This window comes from Melozone crissalis, unplaced genomic scaffold (assembly GCF_028551555.1).
Source record: "Melozone crissalis strain CALT ecotype California unplaced genomic scaffold, PUWL_Pcris_2 ptg000063l_1, whole genome shotgun sequence".
In the NCBI taxonomy this organism is placed as follows: Eukaryota; Metazoa; Chordata; class Aves; order Passeriformes; family Passerellidae; genus Melozone; species Melozone crissalis.
In genome coordinates, this window is record NW_026535841.1 from 11972239 (window position 1) to 11997292 (window position 25054).

General features: G+C 41.9%; 1 protein-coding gene across 9 annotated transcripts in view; it reads left to right on the forward strand.

Annotated features, from left to right (window-relative positions):
• ATXN2 (ataxin 2) overlaps positions 1–25054 on the forward strand; it is a 49367-nt gene continuing 24313 nt past the window's right edge. For 3 of the 9 annotated variants that reach the window (XM_054289111.1, XM_054289112.1, XM_054289117.1), the window contains exons 1-11: positions 2–121; positions 6602–6638; positions 8195–8254; positions 8955–9026; positions 9233–9383; positions 15823–15947; positions 17149–17240; positions 19801–19998; positions 20501–20679; positions 22238–22447; positions 24661–24843. In XM_054289111.1, coding sequence (XP_054145086.1) covers positions 9–121; positions 6602–6638; positions 8195–8254; positions 8955–9026; positions 9233–9383; positions 15823–15947; positions 17149–17240; positions 19801–19998; positions 20501–20679; positions 22238–22447; positions 24661–24843 — 1420 coding nt within the window. In that variant the 5' untranslated portion in view covers positions 2–8. Of the gene's footprint in view, positions 122–6601; positions 6639–8194; positions 8255–8954; positions 9027–9232; positions 9384–15822; positions 15948–17148; positions 17241–19800; positions 19999–20500; positions 20680–22237; positions 22448–24660; positions 24844–25054 lie in introns of all 9 variants that reach the window. The other 6 variants (XM_054289113.1, XM_054289114.1, XM_054289115.1 and 3 more) reach the window with 5 other exon arrangements.

Sequence of the window (25054 nt, forward strand, 5' to 3'; positions counted from 1 at the left end):
TCCTCGCCATGTCCCTCAAGCAAGCGGCGGCGGCGGCGCAGCCCGCCGGCAACAACCGCAAGCCCCCCGGCGGCGGCGGCCCCGGCCTCCCGTCAGCCGCGGGGAGGCAGAACATGGGCAGGTGGGTGCGCAGTGCCGCGGGACCGGCCCCGGCTCCGGCCCCGGGCCCGGCGCGGGCGCCGCTCGCCCGCCCCCGCCGCCCCCCTCCCCCCCGCCCTCGCCCCGCACCGGCCTCCATGGGCGGCGGCGGCGGCGGCGGCCGGGGAGGGGGGGCGCGGGGCCCGCAGCATGGCGGGGCCGGGGCGGGGGCCGCGATGGCGGCGGGCGCGGCGCTCGCGGCCCCGCCGAGGGGGTTCCGCAGTGCCGGGGCGAGGCCGGGCCGCGGCCGGTGCCCTTCAGGCGCGGGGAGGGCACGGCGCGGAGGCTCCATTTCGGCCCCCCGCGGGGCCCGGGGCGGGGGGCGCCGCTTCCCCCGGGCCGACGTGACCCGCCTGCTGAGGAGGGAGCGGGGGGAGCGGGGGGCGCGGGCCGCACGTGTCGGGGCCGGCGCGGGAAGGGCCGCGAGCGATGGCGGCGGGGCCGGGGGGCGGCCCGGGCGGGGAAGGGGGCGGCGATCCGGTCCCGCGATGGCGGCGCAGCGCCCTCGGCTCACCCGGGGTGGAGGGTGGTGGGGGGGTGGGTGATGAATTTTAGATTTTTAAATTTATTTTAATATTTAGGGATCGTTGTTATTTGTAATATTTTTAAGTTGGTTTTTTTTTTTTAGTATTTTTATTTGATTTTTTTTTTTTTTTTAATAATGGAAATCGCAATAAAATTCTCGCGGGAAGGCGGGCCGCGCCGCGCCGCTGGATGGTGGCTCCGAGCGCGGCCTCGCTTTTTCCCGGATTTTTGGGGCAGGAATCTTGCAGAGGCTGAGCCCTCTCCTCGCCTCCCCCCCTCTCCCCGCCCCACGCTCGCTGCCTCTGGAAGATTGATCCCGCTCCTGCTCTCAGATCATTAGCTACGCAAATCCACTCACATTTTCCCCCTTTCTTTCCCTCAAATAATAAACTCTATAGTGCTGTGGATTTTTCCGGGGCTGCGGGGGTCATAACAAACGATCAGAGCAGGACGTTAACAGTTCTGAAGGTCACAGTCACTCAGAGCAGTTTCATTTCGAGTTTTATTCATCTTCCTCTTCAACTGGACGTTTATTCCCACTCGGTTTTGTGCACTGGCAATAAAACAGAATTTACAGTGGCCCCATTGTTGGACATCACTGGAAATAGGGTTTTACTTTGTTCCCAGCCAGTGGAACTGGAAGCGGAAGAGCTTTGGAATGGTATGAAAAGGACAAAATAAATAACAACAACAACAATACCTCAGCAGCTCAGAGCACCCATTTAATAGTTTTTACATATGGCATTAGGTGGGATGTGATGTTTATTGGACTCTGTCCCTGCCAACACACAGTGGCACTGTAGAGGTTAATGTGAAGGGCAACAAAACCTCCAGCTTATTTTCTGAAATTCAGCCTGATGGCAACCACTTGCCCCCATAGATTTGGGCACGTGGGCTTCAAATTCTCTCCCAAGTTTAAGATTAAAGCCACTGGATTTCTCCAACCAGTGTTGCCTTTCTGGTTCCATTGGATAAATTCCATTTCAGAACTCCTTAGGGAGTTCTGATGGGGCTGCTGAACAACTGATGAACCCTCAGAGGTGTTGATGCTCTTTCTTTCTTAATTTTTCAAGTTATTTCTGAATGGAGGGTGTGTAAAATCACACTGCTGGAGCCCCATGGAGCACCTTCAGAGAACTTCCCCTACACCTGTCCTTGGTCTTTTGGGGAGTGCAAATTCAAAGATGGTTCATGCTGTAAATCTGGCCGCGTCAATGATAAGCTGAATGGCTTTTCTGTTCAGAAAAATGAAAATTTAAGTGGCCTGCATCTTGGTATCAATATTCTTGAATAAAAACTTAACATCTCCAGTGTACGTCAAGCTTTCTGCCCAACAACTCGTTTCCTGCAGCACTAACATTCCCGTGCAGAAAAAAAAGAATTACTTTTCATGGCTAAGTTGCTTTTGAAAGCTTAGTTTGGGCAGAAAACTCATTGATAATTAACTGTCCTAGGCCTATTTTTGTGTGTTACTGGAAGAATTGGGCTGAGCACTTGTCCTTGTACCTCTGCTCATGAGGGGAGGGTCAGCTCTGCCCTCCGTGGCTTCACACTGCTGCACATCTGTATTTCAGACCAGAAAAGGTAAAATCCTGTGTGAACAACCAGTGTTCTTTACCACCCTATTAATTGCTTTTAGACAAAGGGAAAAATCAGAAATGAAGGCATCCTTGAAGGTGTTTGAGACAAAAAAGAAGGATTAATACCTTTATGATAAAGAGGCCCCAAGTGAGATGCTGTGTTTGTTTAATGTGCACTATGGCAGATGGGCTTGGGCTGCAGGGGAGATGCCAATAGCACAGCAAGCTGTAATTAGGGAAAATGTAGACTTGGTTCCCAAACTTGCTCCCTGTGTTATCAGAACATTATCTAACATCCACTTTCTGTGTTGGAGTGGAGTTTTGCTGTTATGCAAGCACAGGAGGGTTTGCTGTCCTCTGGCTGCAAGTTGCATCTATCCCAGCCTTCCTCAATCTCCATCCTTTTTTTTCTTCATTTTTCCCCATTGTTATTTTATCTGAAGGCAAAACACCTTAGGGTCAGGGTTTGGATGTTTCTTGTCTTGTTACAATTGTGGCAGAAGGGATTTTTCATTTTGGTAACTTGCTTGCCTAACTGGGCTTGGGGGTCCTGTAAGAATACACGGAGTTACTGCCCTTTAAAAATGGCTTTTTCTCATCAAAAACCTAAAACTGAAACCACCCCATGGTTCAGTTTTTTAAGAAAATGACACAAACTTCTTGCCTCCATTTATTTTCCTTTTTCCTTGATATCCCTTTCTTGAGAGCATGGTGCCCATCCTGTTCAGAGGGAAGGGAAGGGGAACGTTGAGTTTCAAGGAGCTGGAATTTCAGGGCAGTGCCAGCCCCAGGTTTTTGAGTTGCTTCTGACACCTTTGTGTGGGTTTTAGTGCAAATGTGCTAAACTGCTGAGCAGAATGACTGCTTAACCTGCAGGCCTCTTTCCTTATCACTGTGAGAGCACTTTAGGGTGGTTTTACATCCCTGGTTTTGAGTAACTTTTAATTTAACAACTGATTCATGGCCATGTCTGTGAAGGTTCTCCCGTGACTAAGCCCATCAAGAGGTTCCAGGTGTGCACTGGGCCAGACCTGAGTCAGGTTGTTCAATATCCAGATGCTGTAGGAGCTGTCACCCTGTGTGGAGACAGGAATTGACATTATTGATGTCAATATTGGGGGAAAAAACTACAGAAAATAAAACTGCAGGACTTCTTGCATAATCTTCACTTGACATCTTCAATTCATTTGACTTGATAGAGCCAAACACTGCAATGAAATAAAACCTTGCATTTCAGATTTCTCCCTTAGAAGAAAAGCTTTGCCAGCTCTCTGCACTAAAGTTCTTTAGAGTACCCTGTAAATTTGCTTTCCAAGCTGCAGCAGTGTCAGTCAGTGCTCCAGAAACATCCATTCACACTTTAAATTCAACTCTTTGTAGCTACATTTCTGCTCCAGACATTAATTGCAGCGTGGCTGCATTTATTTCTTCGTTTCAAAGTGAAGATGCTGCTGGAAAGAAAACTGGAGACTTTCTTTCCCATCCAGGAGTGACTTTGTTTCCCTTGCATTAACTGGGAAAATACAAATGCGTGACCTTGTTTTGCTTATCCAAACACTCCACTTGGCATGTAAACACTAAGGAGGGAGGTGAGGGATGCTGAGGAAATACTCATAAAAATAGAAAAAAATGTGCAAGTTGCTGCTGGGAAAAAAAAAAACATTTATAGTGCAGCTTTTGGGCCCTGATGGAGACTTTGCTTCTTGGGGTGGAACCGCTGGAGCCAAGGGGTTGGCACTGAGTTTAATTGCTCAGTTGTTACTTTGTCCTGAGTTTGTGACTTTGCTACCCCAAAGCAAAGGGTTTCCAGCTTGCCAGGCTGTCCTGCCTTCCCCCAGGTTTACCTTTAACCATGTATCTGCAATGCAAAATGAATTATTTTCTAAATTTTGCCATATTTACCCTAATAAAAATGGGGTTTTAGGTAGCAGTGCTAAATTGCTACTGAGCCTTCTTAGATTCCCCCACCTCCATTTCTTTGTGTTACTCTCCTGTTCCAAATGATGTTCAACATCTGGCAAAACCCATCTACCTTCTCCTTTTGTAAAGGTCCTGAGGGGTTTTTTTCATATGTTGCATCAAAGATGTGTCAAATGATACTTTGAACTTGATTCTTCACCTGTTGGAATATGAAACTCAAGTTGGTGGCCTTGGTTTTAGTAGAAGATACAGTTTTGGCTAAATTGTTGCATTGGTAGGATTGGTAAATACATTTCTTTTCTCATCTTGGTGAATGTGTTGGTTTTTTTTTTTCCTCTCAATGGTTTGTGATTAACAGTTGTAGCTGGAAAATAAGAGTTCAGATCTATAAAGAGACCTGATAGATCAGAGAATTTCTGCTTTAATTTTTGGCTGATGTAGAGGCTGGGACTTCTTGCTGATGTGGATGTGCACAATCAGTTGTTTCTTGAAGAAGTGTGGGTAGGAACAGTAATTTTGGAAATGCAGTAAGAGATGGAAAATCTGGAATACTCTGGTTGATGCTTAGAGGGAGTACTCCAAACTTTCAACCCAGTTATTTTCAGGTCTAAGAATATTTTGTCACTAAAAATGGGAGTGGTTTCTCTTGCAAAGACACGAAACTCTTTCACTTTTGATCTATAGCTGATATAGGAAAAGGAGGAACTTCTAAAATCTGTGAGGGCAGCAGATGGAACTGGTAAAATTGTTTGAATTTGGCCAAGTTCTGGGTGACCATGGTGATCAGATTTTTGATTGTAGTAGAAGGACAAATCAAACTGGGCTGTGGGGATTCCACATGTGGTGAAATGACTTTCAGATAGAGAAGGGTCTGAATATTATGCAAAAAATGCTTTTCCATGCTCACAATGCTTCAGTTCTCTCAGAGGCCATTTAACAAATGTCGGATTTGGTAAATGGTGAGATTTGCTCCAGAGCAAGCCTGACATTGTGAGGCTGCCCTATGGAAAGTTAAGGTAGTTAAATAAAGGTTATTTGCATTAGAGCTTTTTTTTGGGTGAGATTAGCTCTCTGCAATATCCTGAAAATGCCTGCTGGGCACCCCAAATCTGCAGTTCTGCCATCAGCCAATGCCCTCAGCATGTGTGATGCTCTGAGCCCACAGTTCTGATGCAGAAGCTTGTTGGAAATGAGTCAGGTGATAGTTTAGTGGTTTTTCATTTTTTCCTCATTAAGGCCTTTCATGGCTCTCTGATGGCTTTGCTTATTTCAGCAGAATTTATTGAAGGGTTATTTATGCTCACTGAGAGAAGTTCCTTTGATTTTTTGACTACCCTGTGAGCTCTCTTTTATAAGGGCCTGTTATTCTGGGGGGTAGGGTGTATTCAGCCCCAGCTTGGTGTTTTTAAAAGCATTTCAATGCAGTTGGCATCTAATGAAGGTGTTCAGGAGCTCTGAGCAGCCTGCTCTAGAGGAAGGTGTCCCTGCCCATGGAATGAAAATGGATCTTCAAGGTCCTTTCCAACCATTCCATGATTCTCTGACATCCAGCTGGATTTAGATTTCAGTGTTGTTTAGATAATACCAGGCATGATTCTTCAGGTGTCTTTATTGAAATGCTTGTGTGTCAGTAAGGTGAGTCTATTTAAAAAATTGAGTTTTTTTAATAGAACAGAAGATTTATTTTTGCCTCACATTCCAGTGAGTGCTCCTGAAGTCATAACACAAATCTAAATCACTACAAGGAGTATTTGAAACTAGGACTGCTTGGTACAAGGGAGGAGCTTGGAATTAAGGCACACCAGTGGAGTTGAAGAATTGGAGCTGTTGGGGACTTTTTTAGCTGCAGGGATGGTTTGGGGCTCAGGTCCTGGGGTGGAGGGCACAGACTGAGCCTTGTCAGGGTGTTCTGAGCATCCCCAGGTGTCCTGAGTGCCACACACTGACAGATTGGCACTAGGAGGAGCTGGTATTTCTGGGGGGATGGACAGAATTAGTTAGAAATGAGCTCTGTAGGTGGAACCTCACAGTCAGGGCAGGGTCAGTTGTTTGGGTGGCCCAAATCTGACACATTTGGACAACATTTGGAGCCTCCTGGCTCAAGGAAGGGACCCTGTGCTGTGTAGGGCTTGAGCCTGATCTTGCCTTTTTGTGCCATTTTGGAATTTACTCTTATTCTTCCTCTGATTTTATAAATTTAGTATTTTCTTCATTTTATCCTTTAATTTATGACAGGTACCCCCCTGCCCGCTGACAGGTCAGCAGCTTGGAGATAAACCCAGTGGGTCCTTGTCAGGCTCTGCTCTCTGGGAATCCTGCTTTTCCCAAACCCATTCTCAGCCCTAAATTGGGGTGGGTTTGGGGTTCTTGCTGGGTAGGAAATGGAGCAGTTCCAGCAGCCTTTTAATCCCCTGCCATGTGTGTGTGTTTCATTGCAGAGGCCGCAGCAGTGGCAAAGGACCCCCTCAGCCCACGGTGAGTTTGTGCTTTCTGCTCTTTGTGCCACTGCAGGGTTGGGGAAACAACTTAGCAGAATGGCAGATACTGGAATATTCTCTCCATTTTTGCCTTGGTGGGTGGATACTTTAGAGTGAAATACAATTTTTTTAAAGAGTAGCATCTCACATTCATTTAAATCTCCTGGGAGGGTGAAGGGGGGAAGGTTCACTTAAACTTTTGACTGCACTAATATAAATATTCTGCATTTTCTTGCAATTACAGCTGTAAATATAAATAACATTTAACTTAAGGCAGTGCTTTTTGAATTAGTTCCTATCTGAAAATTCTAACATTGGCTTTTCCCTTAAACAGATGACAGTAAGGCAGCATTTAATGAAATAAAAATAACTACTTTGTTTAGCTTTACTATAAAATTGCTGAGCCATTGTTCTCAGTAGCTCCAGTGTGCAGCTTTAGTTGTGCATTACTGGAGCATAGATGTGACTTGACTTGCAGAACATCATTTTATCAGAGCTAAATTCATGGATCTTGATTGAAAGAGTGAATCTTTGAACTTCACTAATCAAATATTTGCCAATTTGTTACTGGCCTGGTTTTCAAAGATGCCTAATTTTGGAGAATGGAGCAGAAGCAGGAAGATTTAAAAGGACTGCAGTTTGCTTACATAAATGTTTATTGAAGATACCAGGACACTTGAGAAAAAACTAAAGAAGCCTTGAGGAAAATTGGTGGAAAAGGTCATAGGCAAACACTAAACATCCCCAAATGTTGGTCTGGAGATCTTGAGCTGTCCCCAAACTTGTCTATTCAGCCCAGAAAACTGTTAAAAATATGTTTTCAGTTGAAAAACTCAGAATATGGGAGATCCCAGGAGTTATTTTAGCATCAACACAAAAAGGTACCAGGTATTGCAACAAAACAGCTGCACTGAGGTGAATGTGTCCTCCAGCAGCCTGGGGACACCTGCCCAGCTCTCCCAGTCAGGATTGCAGGTCCTGCTGCTGCTGCACTGAGTTACTTTGGACTAAATTAATAATAGGCTTTGTGGCAATTTAGCACTCCACAATTTGATGGCTTTAGCTGCTGTTAATGTGTGTAATCAGGGCTGGGAGATGAAAGGATGAGCTTGAGCAGGCCTGAAAACACCTTTTTGCTTCTGCAGCTCTGCAAGTGCTTTATTCTCTTGATGGTTCTTAAAACCAGCAGGGCTTTTTTTGTTTAAAAACAAAAGCCTGCTGACATCCCTCAAATCTGAGCCTATCAGCTGCACCCAGCCAGCCAGAGAATTTCCTTAATGGAGTGACATTAGGGGCTCTCCTGGGATTTTTAGCTTGTTTGGGAGGGTGTTCGATCTTTGTCTGGTCAGAAAAAAGTCAGGGGCCCTCTGAAAATCTCCCCTGGCACGTTTAATGTTAATATTTAATAATAAACATTCCATATGCATTGCCCTGAGTAAGATTTTTACCCAATGTTTCTGGGATTTTCTGTGTGCTGATGAAAGCCTGGGTGGGGTTGGGGGCTCTGGCTTTTGGAATTTCTTCAATATTCATGATGGATTTCGTATTTTTCAGATTTCTTTTGATGGCATCTATGCAAACATGAGAATGGTTCACATACTCACATCAGTTGTTGTAAGTCTTCATATTTGAAATAATAGTTCCTAGGAAATTGTTAAATAATCCAGTAATTGTAATATAAAAGAGTAAATATTAAACTTGAAACACTTTTTGCCAAGGCTGAGCTTTAAAGGATCACAGAAATTTTAGGCTTGGAGAGGTTTAACTCTGATTTGCAGAGCTACAGCAGATTTCTTAGGTGCACTGGTTGTATTTTGAATTTCCTGTCTTTGGAGAGGTTATGGATAAATAAAATTTATTTTATTATATTCATTTTATAGGGATTAGAAACCTTTCTCCCAAGATTTTAAGGGAAGCCCTGACTTGGCAAAATGAAGTAAGGCAGACTGTCCCACATCTGCTTGAGGCCAGGATAAGCTTTTATCCTTATTTGTACCCACACAGGCACAGATTTGGGGTTTGCACAAAACCTCCTTTGTGTGTTTAACTGGTCAAGAGTCTTGTGAGAACCAAATATTCTCCAGTGAGTATCTTAAATCCCTTCAGAACTGCCCATACACACCCAGCTATTTGAATTTGCAGAGCACAGCAGTGTGTTTATAAATGGGCAGATGCTGAATGAGGAAATTGGCTAAAAATTGAGCTGTATTTTTACATTTTGGACCTATGTAAAGAACACGTGTTTTAGAAGATCACTGTAATGTTATTTGTCATGTTGGTAGAAAGTTATATTTTCATTTTCCTTGCATTCTAGGGATCCAAATGTGAAGTACAGGTGAAAAATGGTGGTATATATGAAGGAGTTTTTAAAACCTACAGTCCTAAGGTAATTTTTTACATTTTGACTCTTCCCTATTGTTAAAATTCCTAATACCGAATAACCAACATTTGATGAAAATTTAAATATTTACCCTGAATTATTTTTACTGTTCATGCCTAGATTTAAAGCAGATTGTAAAAACCTGGTTTTTGCACGTTTTTGAGGGCATGGCTGTGCAATAAAGCAGTGCCCTGTGTTTGTATTTCCCACAGTGTGATTTAGTGGTTGATGCTGCTCATCGGAAAACTGCAGAATCCAGTTTGGGGCCAAAAAGGGAGGACATCCTGGAGAGTATCTTGTTCAAGTCTTCAGACTTTGTTATGGTGCATTTTAAGGATATGGATACCAATTATGCCAGAAGAGGTATATTTGTTTTATTATTTTTTTATGTTTTAAGTTTATAATTCAAAGTTTTTCATAGTAGATGCTTTTGGATTCAAATACTGAAGTTCATATTTAGATTTTTAATTCTTAAAGAGTACAAAACGTCAGCACCTTGTGAAATCAGAAATTCATAAATTTAAAAAAAATGTATTTTTGAGTAGCTGTTTTGGTGTCTGAAAAGCAAAGCCTTAGTGGTTTTACAGAATATTTTATAGATTCTATGGGAGGCAGACACATTTTTGGAAATGTCATTCTAAATTTCTCTGTTAAGTGTTATACAAGAATCTTTGAATACAAAAACTCTTTGGAAAAAGGTAATTTCTCAGAGTTAGGATATAAAGAGTCTATACTGAGGTAACTTTTGTGTCTAAACATGCTTTCATAGAAATATTCTATAAATACTCCTGCCAACAAAGCTAGAAATTCTTTTAAAATCCTCTATTTGTGTTTTAATTTTTCCTTTACTCCTTGTAGACCTGTAGGTAAAGCTCTTCAAAATACAGAGAGGTGACAGACAAATCTTAAAATCTTGAAGACATTGAAACTGTTCAAATCAAACAATTTAGCAGGCAGTCTTCATACTTTTAATGTCTGACCTCCAAGCCCCTGATTATTCTTCTGGAACCTGAGAGCTCATGAGTCAGTTCTATTCCTTTGCAGATTTCTCAGGTTTTGGGCAGCAAATCTCCAGAGTCTTTCTGCTTAATGTTGCTGATTTGCTGGGATAAGGTATAAAAGGAAATACAGGTTTTTATGGCATGGGGTGAAATTTTCTCTGTGTACATTTACAGGCTGATTAACAACTGTCACAGGAGCTCAGTGGTTATTGGAACACAGGTTTTATTCCCATTAGCAGGGACTTAGAGATGAGGACATTTAATGAGAATTTCTCTCCTCACCTTGTGTTTGTAGCTGTTCTTGCCTGATCTAAAGCTGCAGAATGAGAGGTTTGTTGTTTCAAGGAATTTTTTTGCTTTTCCCAGATGATGATGCATAATGTCAGAGCAAATGCAGCATTGAAATGCAGATAAGTTCCAGGTTCTGGATGGGACTTGGAATTTAAATTACATGAGAGCTGTTTTATAATGGGTTTGGTATGAACATCACTTTAATGTAAATGCAAACTGGGCTCTCCCTCACCCAATCTTTATAGATTTTGAGCAGACTGAATGAGGAATATGCTACTGCTTCTAGGAATAATTGCTCAATGGACATTTTCTAGAAGAAAATGACTGTTTCAGGTTGAACAGTCCCTCAGTTCACTTTATTAGGTGGAATGATGAGTCTAAATCTCTTAAATACTGGAGAGCTGAAATAAAGCCATAAAAACTTGGAGCATGATAAACTGGAAGGCTGCAGAACTTGATAAGTCAGAGTGGGTGAATTAATCTGCTTTCCATTTTGCCCCAAAAATACATTATCTGGAAATGACACTTGAAAGTGTAACTCAGTCTCTGATCACACCTTCAAATTAGAGCAATGAGGGGCTCTCTGCTTTCTGGGAAATTAAATAAGGATTCAAAAGGTTGGAAGTTTGGGAATGTGCATGAAGGAACTAGGAACATGAAAGGCCTTTCTTCTTGTAAATAAACCCAAATCTTTGTGGTGCTGGATGATTTAAAGTGAAAACTGGCTCTGAACTCCTGCCTGAGGACTTGGTGCTCCTTGTTTTGGGGATTGTCCCTGCTTGATGCTCTGGTTACACTTACCTAGGAACAGAGACTTTTGAATTGTCTAACCCTCAATATTTTTTTGGCTTTCACAGACAGGTGAGGAGAATTTGGGAATACTTGCTTGGAAAGGCTTTAAAATCATAGTCAAATAAAAGAACTTTTCATCAGCTCTCCTTTGGGAGGCTTACCTGGGGTCTGATGATCCTTGTGGGGCCCTTCTAGCTCAGAATATTCTGTGATTCTCTCTGTGTGGTTTCTTACCCTGTAGGAGACTTCTAGATTTTGTGGAGCCCTTGAACTAAATAAATTTCTGCAGAAGATACTGCTTTGAAAATTTTAATGCATTCTGGTCTCCCAATAAGTAGCTGTGGATTTTATTCTGGTATTTGTTCTCTGCTGGGCTGGAGGAATGTGGGTAAATGGGTTTGAGGAGCAGAGATGTTTCTCTGGAGACTGGAAGGGGAATGGGGAAGAGCAGCAGGTGGGGAGAAAAGGAATGGGATGGAGTCTCCTTTCAGAAGAAGGAAAACAGAGTTGTGTGTGAAAAGGCTCTGCCAGAGGCTGCCAGGCAGCTCCCAGTGCTATCACAGCCCTGCAGCTTTGGGGCAGAGCTGATAACCCCCCCAGAGAGCTCAGGGAGGGAGCAGCACTGCAGGCCTGGGGTGGGACTGGAGCAGCACAGTGGGGTTTGTGCCAAGCATGACTCTGCACCTTCACAGGCACCCCTGGGCTCTGCCCAGATTGTACAAATTGGGAGAGAAATTGGTAAGTCTGCACAGAGAGGGGTGTTGTGGCTGTGGATGTTCCGAAAATCAATGTGTCCCTGTTTGCTGGGCCTTTCTGCAGCTCTGTCAGCCTGCACACACCTTGCAGCTCCTGGGGTGCTTGTTTGGCTTCCAGGGGAAGGGGAGGGATCACCTGAGGGTCTCTCTCTGTGGGATTGAGGTTTGCTGCAGTACAGGCAGGCTGATGAATGAAACATGCACTGGAAAGCTCAGCTGAAGCTGTGTTACACCCATCATTCCCCTTCCAGACTGTTCTGTCTGCTCCTAAAGAGGGGCTGACACTGATTTCTGTATGATTTTAGCAAATCAGCTGCTAAAACCCCACTGTCAGTGCAGGCTGAAATCCTTGGCTGTACATTAATATCAGCACATCTTTCTGCTTCACCTTTGAGTGCTGAGATCCTGCTGCTGCTGCTGGGAGATTTGGGCTCCTCACTGATGACAAACAGAATCAGGTTCTGTTTGTCCTGATTCTACACCAGAATTGTTTTCTGGGAGCCCTGAGCACTGATCAGTCCTCAGAGCTGGTTTGCATGGGATTCAAATTTCAATCAGGCTTTGGAGTTGCCTTCTTGGCTTCTCTTTAAAGACAAGACAATTCAAACATCATAACTTACTGGTAAAGTAAAAAACTTCTGCAGTGTTTTTATTGGTTTTTTGGCATGCTGAGGAAAATACTACAAACCCAATGAAAAGAAAGGCAGAAGAGAATTAGCTATTTAAGTTTTTCCTTGAATTAGCTCTGAGAGTGGCATCCTTCCAGAGAAAGTGTTGCAAGGGGAATAGCAGAAGGCATCTTTTGAACAAAGGAAGGAAATGTTGGCTCTGCAGAGCCGGTGCTAACTGGTTTTAATGTTTCAAATCAGTAGTAAGGAGTTACAAAACAAATCAGAGTTTGCTGTTGAAACCTTTAAGGTGAAACCTCAGTTTACTTTGCCTTGATCAAAGCTTCAGTGGGTGCCATCAGCACCTTTGGCACGTAGCACTGATTGGTTTAATGGCATTTCAGCTGCAGACTGGCACTTAATTGCACATTTGTGCTCTTCACCAAAATCTGTTTGTGAAAACAAGCATGTTAGACATTGAAATTAATTAAACCCGGACTCTTAATTGCTCTGCTCTGGCACTTTTTGCTTTAACTCAGTTAGCAGCACACACTTGAGGAATTTGCCCCAGCTGAGTTTTTCGCAGAATGTGTATTTTTAATTTGCCTTAATATGAATTTCCATTGCATAGAGCTCTCCTTGGGATTTTTTTCCATTCATGAAAAATGATTTTTTACCAGGCTTTAAAACAAAGTCTTTGATACCCAGCTCCTGAGCTTAGGAAATGTCACATTAAGCAGGTACAGAGGCAGTGGGGGCTAATTGAGTGTTACAGCTCAGCCCCTTGTTTCACCAGGTCCCATCTGATCTTTAACTCGGGTTTTACCTTGTAGAAAAGAGATTGATTAAAAATTTGGCCTTGTCAAGGTGTCATGTGAACTGCTCCTTCAACAGCTCAGAGATAAGAGGCACCAGATAAGGGAGAGCCTGGGCAGTGTCTTGTCAGTTATTGCTCTGCCAGTCAGCACTTCCAGCAGCAGCTCATGCTTTACCTTCTACTTCATTAATCATCCTAATTGCCACATTTTTGTTTTGGAAACTGTTATTTTTAGAGTTTTTCACATTCATTTTCAAGCTTGTTGCTGATTAATTTTGGGAGAGGCTTTGCTGGGTTTTTAATTGTGGTCTCCCATGTGCCTGCCCTGCTGTTTGTTCCAGGAAAATTCTGATCTGTGCCTTGAGGTACCATCCTGCTGCATTTAAACTTTGCCTGGGTGCTCTTGAGACCACATTGTCTGGCTGGGAGTGCCTTTGTAACTTGAGTTTCTCCTGTCTTTGGGTTTTCTTTGAGTTGTAGAGGTTAAACAGGCAAAGCTCCATTTGTGACTTTGTAAAATGAGAGAGGAACTCAGAGCAGTGGAGCTTCCTGAGCTCTATGATATCCTTAATGTACTGGGAAACTCAGCAGGGAGTGCACACATCCTACTCAGACCTGCAGCACTTGCTGATAGTGGAGTTTTTGTTTTGACTTGGGTGTTTTTTCCATCTGTATCATTACAATAACAGCTCTTCTGAATGTTTATGTGGCTGTTTAAATAAGAAAATTAGTGGGTTGAGTGGATGAGTCTTGTTAAGCTGGTATTTTATTCACAGTATCCAAAATGGCATAGTTGTGTGGAGTTTGCCTGGAGGAATTTAATAGAAATTAAGGAAACACCCTTCTGAAAAACAGATTGCCTTCATCAGGTGCTGCCATCAGGCTCCTAATTCATATTTATCTAATCTCACTGGAGAGGAGCTCCCTCCATTCCCAGAGATGCAAAACAAATTTCAATTTCCTAAAAGACATAAACAGCCTCCAACTTGGGTTTGGTGTGAAATGTCCCAATCTGAGCAGAAATAAAACATGGAATTAATGATGTTTGGGCCAGGAGCAGCAGTGGTTTATCTGAGTTAAGCCATGGGGTATTGATAAGGTAAATGCAGAGTTTACATTCTTAAAAATTCTTAAAAATATCCTCTTTAGCTAGTACTTAACTATGAGTTATAGCACTGTGTTCCTGTGTAGTTTCAGATGACATTTGAATACATATATATAGTATATATTATAATAAAGTATATTTTAAAAGCTGTTTGTGTGAGCTGGCTGTTATTAAAAAGACCAAGTACAATAAATTTTTATCCAATTTGTGTTCAGAATTTCACTGTGAGATTGGGTAAAACAGGAATAAAAGCAGTATCAGCAGTCTCTCTTTAAAACATCTTCAGTGATTGTGTAAAAGCTGTTACATCAGGGGCCAACTTCATATGTTGGGAATTCTTTTCATAATAGCTTTAAAGTTCATTTTATTTTTTTTCAGGCAGATTTTTAGATCTTGCCAGAAGTTAATTTAGGCCACGTTTTTCCTTATCTGGCACTGCCTGGTGGTTTGATTTCATCTTTTCTAAAGGTCTGCAATGTTTGCTCCTTATTTTATCAGCAGAATGATGATAGGAAATTCTGGATTGAAGACTTATTTATTTTAGGCTGATTTATTTATTTATGAGCTTACAACAAGCTTATTTGATTTTTTAAAGTTCTTTATGTAGTTCTGAGATCCAGTTGCTTACATATACAAAAGCTTAGTGAATGGCTTTAGATATATTTTTACAGCAATTGAAATACTCTGATATTATTCCTTTTTAAGTCTGGCTTGAATGAAACATGAACAAGTCAAAAAAATGTTTGTGATCTTTATTTTTTGATGGTTTTATAATTTTTATAAACAATAGAAGAACCTTACTGGTTATTTATTCTCTTATGTTGTTGAGAACAAAATATAGAGAGTTTCTGAATTTTTCTGTGTGATTCGGATAAGCTGCTGCTTGGAAAAACTCTGGCAGGAGAGGAAACCCCTCTGTTCATGTCACAGGAAATGGGAGCACCAAGCTGATGGATAATTGCCCTGTTGGTGTGTTGAGGAGTTGTGGAAATAGAAGAAATTTGGATATTTGAAAGGAAAATTGCATTTTGCCCATTTAGGGAGTTGCTTTCCTGCTTTTTTGATATTTGCACACCATTGTGGTGTGCAGTTGTGTGGGCTGGTTGGAAAAGAATTTTATACAAGTCTTTGGTTTTCTAGAAGAATAGGGATCCTTGTGTTGTCTTTTTTTTCTCTTTTTCTCTCCCAAATATACATGTAATCATAGAAAACACTTTGAAATAACTGAAAATAATTCTATTTTCTGACATGGGAGAAGTTAGTCTGTACTTTAATCTGGAGTAGGCACCTTTCTCAGCAGCTCCAAGAGGAGGGCAATGATGATATTTTGCCTGTGATTCAGCTGTGTTTGGGCTGTTCCTCAGCTCCAAACCAGTGTGCAAACTTACCCAAACTGGTCTCACTGGTCCCAACCCTCCCCATTTCTGTTGCAGATGCTTTTACTGATTCAGCCATCAGTGCTAAGGTGAATGGAGAGCACAAGGAGAAGGATCTGGAACCTTGGGATGGAGGAGAGAACACGGCCTCCGAGGAGCTGGAGGCGCTGGAGACCGATGTCGTGAGTGATGCTTTGATCATCTCTGGCCAGCAGTACAAAATGAGCTGTTTCCCTGGATATGCCTTGAAATAATTCCTTAATTTCAATTTACTAATGAGCTTTGGAGGAGCAGAATTGCTGTCCTGCATTGTGCTGGTGGATGTTCAGTCTTTGCCAGCAGCTGCCACAGCCCTTTGGAGCGATCTGGCTGAGAATAGCTGCCTTTCAAATGGCACTTTTGGCAAATTCTGAGCAATGGCAGCTGCTGTGGTGAGAGCTGTGTTGGACTCCAGGAGCCAAAGAGCAGCTTTTGTTAAGGACTCCAAATCCAGCAATGCCCCAAAGTGATTTATGTTTAATCAGAGCATTGCTGTCTGACTGTCATTGCACTTGGAAGTGATGGGGAGATTGTGCTCAGCTCAGTGTCCCTGGGCTGCAGAGGGAGAGAATTGATGGAAGCCTGACCCAAGCACAGGGACAGACTCAGATTATGAATCATTAGATGGAGAATGTGGCCTCAGATGCCATCTCCTCATCTATCACAGCAGTCAGCTTTTCCTCAAGCAGAAGTTCTTGTAGCCAGGTGTCCAGCCTGCACTGTGTTCAAGGAGATAATATTACTGATAAGAGCATATTAACTATGGGTAGAATAATTCTCCTGTCAGTTTGGGTGTCCATACTGTAGAGCTGAGATTTATTGGAATACTCAGTACTCTCAGTGCTTTTATAAAATATTCAGAGCATTTATTGTTGTGCTTGAGTGCTGTGATAGCAATTTTACAGAAGTGGGGGAGTTGTGCAGATCAACAGGAGCCTTCTGCCTGTGGTGCCTCTCAGGTAATTCCATCAGTGCTTTTGAAAAGTTTCAGAAGTGTTAATTTGCACTTTTTGGAAGAGGCAAAAAAGATATTAATGTATGTATGTCTTGCTAGCCAGTAGTCTTCTAATACAGAGCATGTATTTAAAAAAGCCTCACAAAAACAATACAGACTCACAACAAACAAAAAAAAACCGGAATTTTGAAGGTAGAATCTGTGCAGCTGGTGAACAAAGCTCCCCGAAATAAACTGTGGCATTAATAACTTTGTTATCTGGACAGTGAATTCATAGGCCCAGGAAAAAAAAAAAAGGGGCAGAAGCTTTAACTTCTGCCATCAGCCCTTCATTTGAAGGGAATGTGTTTCCAGTGTCATTTTGAAAAACAAGCATCATTTTCTTCTAGTCTAATGGATGGGATCCCAATGACATGTTTCGTTACAATGAAGAAAATTATGGTGTAGTGTCAACTTATGACAGCAGTTTATCTTCTTATACGTAAGTTCCAAAATATTTTGTTATTAGATTTGTATTGAATGTTCTCCCTGGTTTGACAAACTTTATATTCTGCAGCTCCTTTTGCATAGTTTCTGAAGTTGTGGAATCAAATAACTGCAAAAGCAATGAATGAATGGTGCTTAAGAAACCTTGCCAGCTTTCTGTGAATAGTTAGATGTAGAAATCTTTATATATTCCCTTAAATGGGCACAGCTCATTGCCATTGCAGAGTTTTCTGAATTTAGCCATGCAATAAGGCTTGTTTCTTGCAGAAACTTCCAGGAATAGGGTGGAAAGCTGTGAATTAATCTGTATGTAGCTGCTATACCTACAGCTTTTTGTTTAACCTAGCAGAGCAGTTTGGCTGAACCCTGATTTTATTGAGACAATTGATCTGGAAGATCCTGGAATGCTGAAAAGCTGCTGATAACCAGGGTGGGGGTTGTGTGCTTGTTTAGCAGACTTGTCCAGCTCTAAACTGAAGTTTTAGTTAAATATAATAACAACTGGAATATAGAAGTAGTATAAAGGCTGCTCTGGCTACTCTGGCAGTGATTTATTCCCCAGAGTCTGCAGCTCTAATGTTCACTGCAACTGCAACACAAATGGACTGCAGATGTTCACAGCCATTGTGAAATGGCTTCAGTATTTCCCCACTCTTTTAACCCCCAAGCAGAAACCTGTTTTTTTCAATATCAAGGAATAGCAGTGAATATTTTGATTTTTTTTTTTCTGTGTGTGTATGCACTTCTCTACAATGTGGTTCAACAATGTGATTTCTGTGTTTTGTGCAAATGGACCTGTAACAGGGTGATAATCAAAGTGTCCTAATCAGCTTATGTTTGAATCCTGGGGAAGCTGTTCTTTCCTTGCCTTCACTGCTCTAAGTACTTTTTGTACTTTTGAACTTGAGTCTTCCATCTTTCTGCTTTCTGGATATTAATGGAAACAGATTAAAAACATGAAGGTGGCTTTAAATTAATTCCATTTTTTTCCCCCCAAGTCAAGCAACTTGCTTTGCATATCAGTCTGCTAAACTGGGAAGCTCTTTTGCTGATTTTCCATGAAATGCTTAGATGTGCAGCTGAAGGATTTCTTGTTTGATTTTCTCTTCCTAGAGCTAAGCAATAGCAGGTAGAGTTTGTCAAACTGCATCAAGGTACAACTTTGTGTTCCAGCAAATGTATTGATCATCTCCAAGGTTCTGAACAATGTCACCCTGTCCATCCCCTTCCTCTCATCTTTAATGCCCTGGTAGAAAACATGAAATCATTCCCTGCCTCTTTAGGTTGCCATACATCCCTTCATTTTTTGCACTCACTTGAAATAAATGAGGATTATTGGCTGTTCTTTATTTGTTATTAACAGAGGTGCCTGGGACCAGGTTTGCATTCATGTAAATCTTATTTGAGCCAAAGCTTTATGCTGAGGGATTTTATTAAATATTCTTGCAGTTACCATTGATAAGGCCAGTAAATGTTTTGACTGGCCAAAAATGAGGGGGAAATCTTGTGCTGCAGTAGCTGAGTGCTGGATTGGAATGTGGCAAAGCCACTTGTTTTCCTCGTTCTGCCACCAACACTTGAGCAATTTTGCATGTATTATTCTATACCTGGCTTGGATCTCCACCCACTTTCTTTGTTTTTCTTCTTTATATTATTCAAAATATGGGCAGTTGTGATTCTATAATGCCCAAGCCTCAGATCTGTTCTGTATTTTTATGTAGCTTATTCTGAAGTAAGGTTGGTGGAACAACTTTTGCAAGTTAAAATCAGGGAAAAATACTGTTTTTTTAAAACCTGAGACAAACATTAGGACAGGCAAACCCCAAAAATGGGTGGCAGAAGGAGGTGCCAGGTATGATCCCATCCCTGGTTGGGTTTTTCAGTGTTTCAGTGCTCATGTATTGAATTTTGATTTGGTGGCTTTCCTAAGGGATGATTTTTGCAATATTCCATTGCCTGCCATAGAGAGAGACGTGGAAAGAATGGGATTGAGGTCCTGGCACTCAGATGAGCCCGGAATTCCTGGTCCTGTGCTCTGAAGTGTTGCCTCCATCTTTTCTGCAGTTCTTCAGAACAGGGAGAGCTGAAATCCTATGGCTGGAATTATCAAAGCAGTAAGGATGTCAGTCTGTAGTTTCAGCAGGATTGTGTCTGCTGGCAATGTGTAAATAGCTCAAAAAAATTCAAATTTGGGCTCTTGGAGTAGCTTCTTATGTAAACAGCAGTCTGAGGCTTTTTATTCCTGATGTTCTCAACCATGTTAAGAGTTGCAGCCTTTGCACAGCTTTAGGTACTGGGGATTTTACAAATCCTGTGGAAAAGTTCTACACCCTGTCCTCAGCTCTCTAGGCAGGTAAATGACCCTGATTTTGTCCATAATATCTAACCAGTCCAGGAACTTTGTATTAAAAAACAGACAGCAAGTCTACTGGCTTAGGAGCAAGATTTTTTTTTCCCCTCTGACTCGGTTAGAACTAACACTGTGTGATTTTTGTAACTCCTTTGTGCTTTTGAATGCATTTCAGAGATTCTTTTCCTTTCCATTGTCTTTTCAGGGTGCCATTAGAAAGAGATAATTCAGAAGAGTTTTTAAAGCGGGAAGCCAGAGCAACTCAATTAGCAGAGGAAATTGAATCAAGTGCCCAATACAAAGCTCGGGTTGCCTTGGAAAATGATGAAAGGACAGAAGAAGAAAAATATACTGCTGTTCAGAGAAATGCTAATGAAAGAGAAGGACATGGTGTGAACACTAGGTACTTGAGTACACTATGAATAGTATTTTTATTTAAATTATGGAGGTATTTCGGTGCTGTAGCAGTTTGCTCATTGATACTGGGCTTTTTCAGCAGGCTTGATTAGGTTTGGAGCCTTGTGTAAACAATCCTGTGCTGCTTTTGGCACTCATGCTGACTTGGACACCTCTGCCTGGCCCTGTATTATCTCTGTAGTGAAACAAACTTCCCCATTCTGACCTGTCACCGTGGTGAATTTGTCCCAAATTCCAGGAAGGGGCAGTGGTTTTGGTGTGTCCTGGAGAATTTCAGGCATTACTGCTAATCCTGCAGTGCTGTTGGCTCATAAAGTGGACTGTGTGGCCACTATCAAAAGCCAATTCATGAGGTGACTCTTGGGTCAACATCTGATACTATTTAGACTTTTCCCCTTGGCTTGATGGGAGAAAAAGAGAGAAAATGGGGAGCTTTTTGTTGCCTCTCAGTTGTGTCTCAACACTGATAGAAATTTGGTGTGTTTCAGAGAAAATAAATACATTCCACCTGGACAGAGGAACAGAGATGTCCTGTCCTGGGGAAGTGGAAGACAAAACTCACCGAGGATGGGCCAGTCTGGATCAGGCCCACCCATCTCAAGGTCTGGATCCCACACTTCAGAATTCAGCCCTAACTCTGGAGCAGATCAGAGAGTAGTTAACGGAGGCAAGTATCTGAAATCTGAGTGTATGGACCTCATAAAACTGCAGAAAATCACCTCATTTTGTGTACAAATGGCGTGGGATTGGTTTGTGTATTCCATAAACCAGGCTAGCATTCATCATTTAACACAGAGGTTGTGAGTTGGATTTGGGCTTAATTCACGAAGGAGCCCTCGTTGCACTGCTCTGTCTGTGGCTTTGCAGAGCAGAAATGTCATTTATCTTCCTCCTCAAACACCTTTGTCTTAGATGATGGTGCACTGTGTGGTTTTAAAGATGAAAAACTGCATCAGCACTGCAAAGCTCTGGGTGGAGGAGCAGCAGTGCTGACACCTGGTGAAAGGCAGTGGCAGGAGGAAGCTTCTCTTCCTTTCTGGAAAAGAATAAAGCCACTTGCTTGCCTTGATAAAAATGGGAGGGAAAACCAAGAACAGTGTTAGAGAAAATGAATCCAAAGCCTTCCCTCCAAATGGGTGTTTGAGTGTTTTCTGCTGGACACATGGGAGGTATTTCTAACCAGGCACTGCATGGCAGCAATTGGTCTCCCAGAAGCCAAAAACATTTCTGGAGATGGGTTTCAGCAGTGGCCTGTCCTCAAGGCATTATTTGTAGAATTCAAAAATGCTATTATAATAAATTGCTGTGAATAAATGAAAAATGTATAATACTCAAGTGATCTATCTGGAGAGGGAGTCTGAGAAGCATCCAAAGGTAAGTGAGACTTCCTTTCTAAAGCCAGAGTCAGCTCTGTAAAGGATGGACAACTGAGCCTTGCCCAAACAATGCTAACCTTGAAATTTGTCTGTACTATTTGTGGTTTCTCTCACCCTGTTACTCTGCTGAATCAACATCATAGACCTAAAATATTCAGAATGGCTTGTAAATTCAATTAATTCTGCTTTGAAAACCATGAGCCCTATATCCTAGATTAAAATCCTCCATCAATACCTCAGATAAGTGATAAAGGCATAAATGTCAGCATTCAGACACTGAACACCGCTGGTTTTTGTAAAGATCCAGCTCCTGGATAGATATTTACTCATCATTTGGTTTGAAAGTAGCAGTTTGTGTGGTCAGTACTGTTTGTGAACAGCTGTTTGAGAGCCTCTGGTAGCTGTTAAGGACTTTGTGGAGTGCTGGGTGCTGTGGAGCATTGGTATGCCAGGCTAACAGATCAAACTTTGCTGTCTGTTCCTTAGTAGTGTTTGTAGATCCTAATTAACCCTTTGGGGAGCCTGTGACATTCACAACTTCAATTTGACCCCAAAAACCAAGGCAGACCCAACCCTGCAGAAACTTTATCTCCTTAATTACCACCTCGATCCATCCCCAAAGGGTTAAACCACTGAAAAAAAAAAAAAAAAACAAACCCAAAAAAAAAAAAAAAAAACCCCAAAAAAACCAAAAAAAACCCAAAAAAATCATTTTGTCATATTTTACTTTTTTTTTTTTTTTATAAATTTCTGTTGCCCTCCCCTTCCCCCTTCCCCCAACACCCCCAACCCCCCCATAATTTTTTTCTTTAGTTTTTATACTTTCCTTCATATCATTTGTTCTGTCAGGTGTTGCCTGGCCATCGCCTTGCCCATCTCCTTCCTCTCGCCCACCTTCTCGCTACCAGTCAGGTCCCAACTCTCTTCCACCTCGGGCAGCCACCCCTACACGGCCGCCCTCCAGGCCCCCCTCGCGGCCCTCCAGGCCCCCGTCTCACCCCTCTGCTCATGGTTCTCCAGCTCCTGTCTCTACTATGCCTAAACGCATGTCTTCAGAAGGTACAAATATACCACGATTTGTTTTCATGGGTTTTTTTTTAATTTTTTAATTTTTTTAATTTTATTTTTTGTTTCGTCTTTGTTTAACTCCTCCGTGAGTTGTTATTGACAAGTTGTTTTCATTTTTTTTGTTGTTGTTGTTTTGTTGTTTTTTTTTTTTTTCTCTTCATTACTTAACCTATAATTTGTGTTTTAACTTTAGTTTATCAGACTATTTCTATTAACCTTTTGTTTTTGTTTTGTTGGTTTGGTTGGTGGTTTGTTGTTTTGTTTTGTTTTGTTTTGTTTTTTTTCCTGTTTGTTTGATTTGAAGAGCTTTACAAAAACGAAAGAAAGCTGTGAAATTTCCCGAGGTTTGGTATGAAATTAAACTCAGCTTTGTAAACGCTGCTCAGTGTCTTAAATTAACCAACAGCAACATGCAGGACCTGATAACTTGATAACCTGATAACCTGATAACTAGGGAGCATTTTTAGGACTATTAATTTGTATAAAATACCAATTTATATAAAATACCATTCAAATAAAACACCAATTTAAATAAAATACCAATTTATTAAAAATATCAATTTATATAAAATACCAATCTATATAAAATACCAATTTTAACACAATTATTCCACAAAACACATAACTAAATCATTGAATCACCTCTTGTAAAGCAACCAATGACAATTATAATAATAAAAATGCTGTATTCAAAGAAGTGAACTGTAGAATGAGGTAGGATGAGCTGCTTTAAAGGTGAATTTGTAGGAAATTTTTATTCAGAACTATAAATCAGCTCCCCAGCAGTCAATAATATACAGAGAAAGGCTGACCTGTGAGTCTTTGGTAGCTGTGTGCAGAATTATCCCAATTAAATTTGTCCTGGGAGGGTGCAGTAAGGAACATGGTTTATTATTTTTACTTCAAGTGCATTTAAACTCTGCACAACATGGTGTAGCAAGCCTAAAAAATGCAAAGTGGTTGTACTGAGCTCCCTGGAGACCTGCAGTGGGTGCTGTAGCTGGCTCCACTGGAGCCATGGGAGAGAGAGGAATGATCCCTGACACTCAGCAGGAACACTGGGAAATGCTTCTGACCAAAAAGTGGGGGGTAGCCACATCTGTCTGGCCTACTGTCCATTTATTGTGGGGTTTTTGTGGAGAATCCACCTGAAAATTGAATTATTTCTTAGCACTTGTGGTTGGTTTGTCAGACATGCAGTGAACTGCTGCTTACCAAAAGGTTTAATTCTTACTGCTGCAAGATTATTCCTGGGAAATGTGTGTTTAAAATATTCACCTGTGTGAAATTTGCATTGAAGTGGACTTGAGATTCATGGTTAAAATAGAGGCTGACATTTAAAGATTTATGTAACCAGGAAAGGTACTTGGTATTTTAGAAGTTTTTCTGAAACCTAAAAGCCATTATCTGAACTTGACGCTGTTACTGACCTGTGTTAAAAAGGAGCTGCAATCAGCCAGATTCTGTTCACACACAGTTTTTCCTCTTGAATATCAACATTTGAGTCTAATCCTGTAAAGAAAATGTTTATTAGTATGTTATAATTGTATTGCTGCTTAGATTTGAGCATATAACCATGGTGTGGCAGCTGTGCAGAATTCCTGTATTCACTTATGACTTTGGCTTCTGGTGTTAAACATGCATGACTTGAACCTGGGGATAACAATCTCTTGTTTAGTTGCAATTTTTGCTGACTTGTAAATGAATTGTGACCTGCTGCAGGCAATTGAGCCTGGCTGCAGAGAATGCTCTGCTGACATTCCCCAAGAGCATTGGTCAGCCAGGGGTGGGATCACTATAAATGGTTGGGATCACTGAGCACCTGACAAAAACACTGGGAATTCTTTATTTTCTGGAAAAATGTTTGATAGCCTGGAACTGTGCTTATCCAGGGGCAGCTGCACCACTGACCTTTGTGGCTTGGCAGTGGTGGATGCTTGGATTGAAATATTTTCAATCCAGACCTTGCACACCTGTTTCAGTGCTGATAAAACCTCTGAACACCCAGGAGCTGCCCTGGGGAGGTGATGAGCTTGGCAGCCTGGCTGAACCAATGCCTTGGCCTTTTTTGGGATATCAATGCCAATTTTATTGCTGCTTTATTGAGAGTTTTAAGATGAAATGCAATTTTAAGAGATATATTTGAGTTTTCTGTGGTGAACATCAAGCACTTACTGTGTGGGGTTGTCTTTTTTTCCCCTCAGGGCCTCCACGGATGTCACCAAAGGCTCAACGGCACCCTCGAGGTCACAGAGTCTCTACTGGTAGGGGTACAATTTCAAGTGGCTTAGAATTTGTATCTCATAATGCACCTGGGGAAGCATCTACTGCTGCAGTGGCACGAGGCAGCCCTTCAGGTGGGACGTGGTCATCAGTTGTCAGTGGGGGTAGGTAAAGCTTGGCTTATTGCAGATGGCTTGCAGGGGGATCCTTAGAGTGGGAATCTTGCCTTTTCCAGGCAGTTCAGGCTCTGAATAATCATTTTCCAGGCAATTCAGGCTCTGAATAATCAAATATTGGGCTAAAGTTGGAGTGGGGATGTTCCCAGCTAGCTGAGTGAGAGTTGGTGCAATATTGTCCTAACTGTAGAGTCAGGTG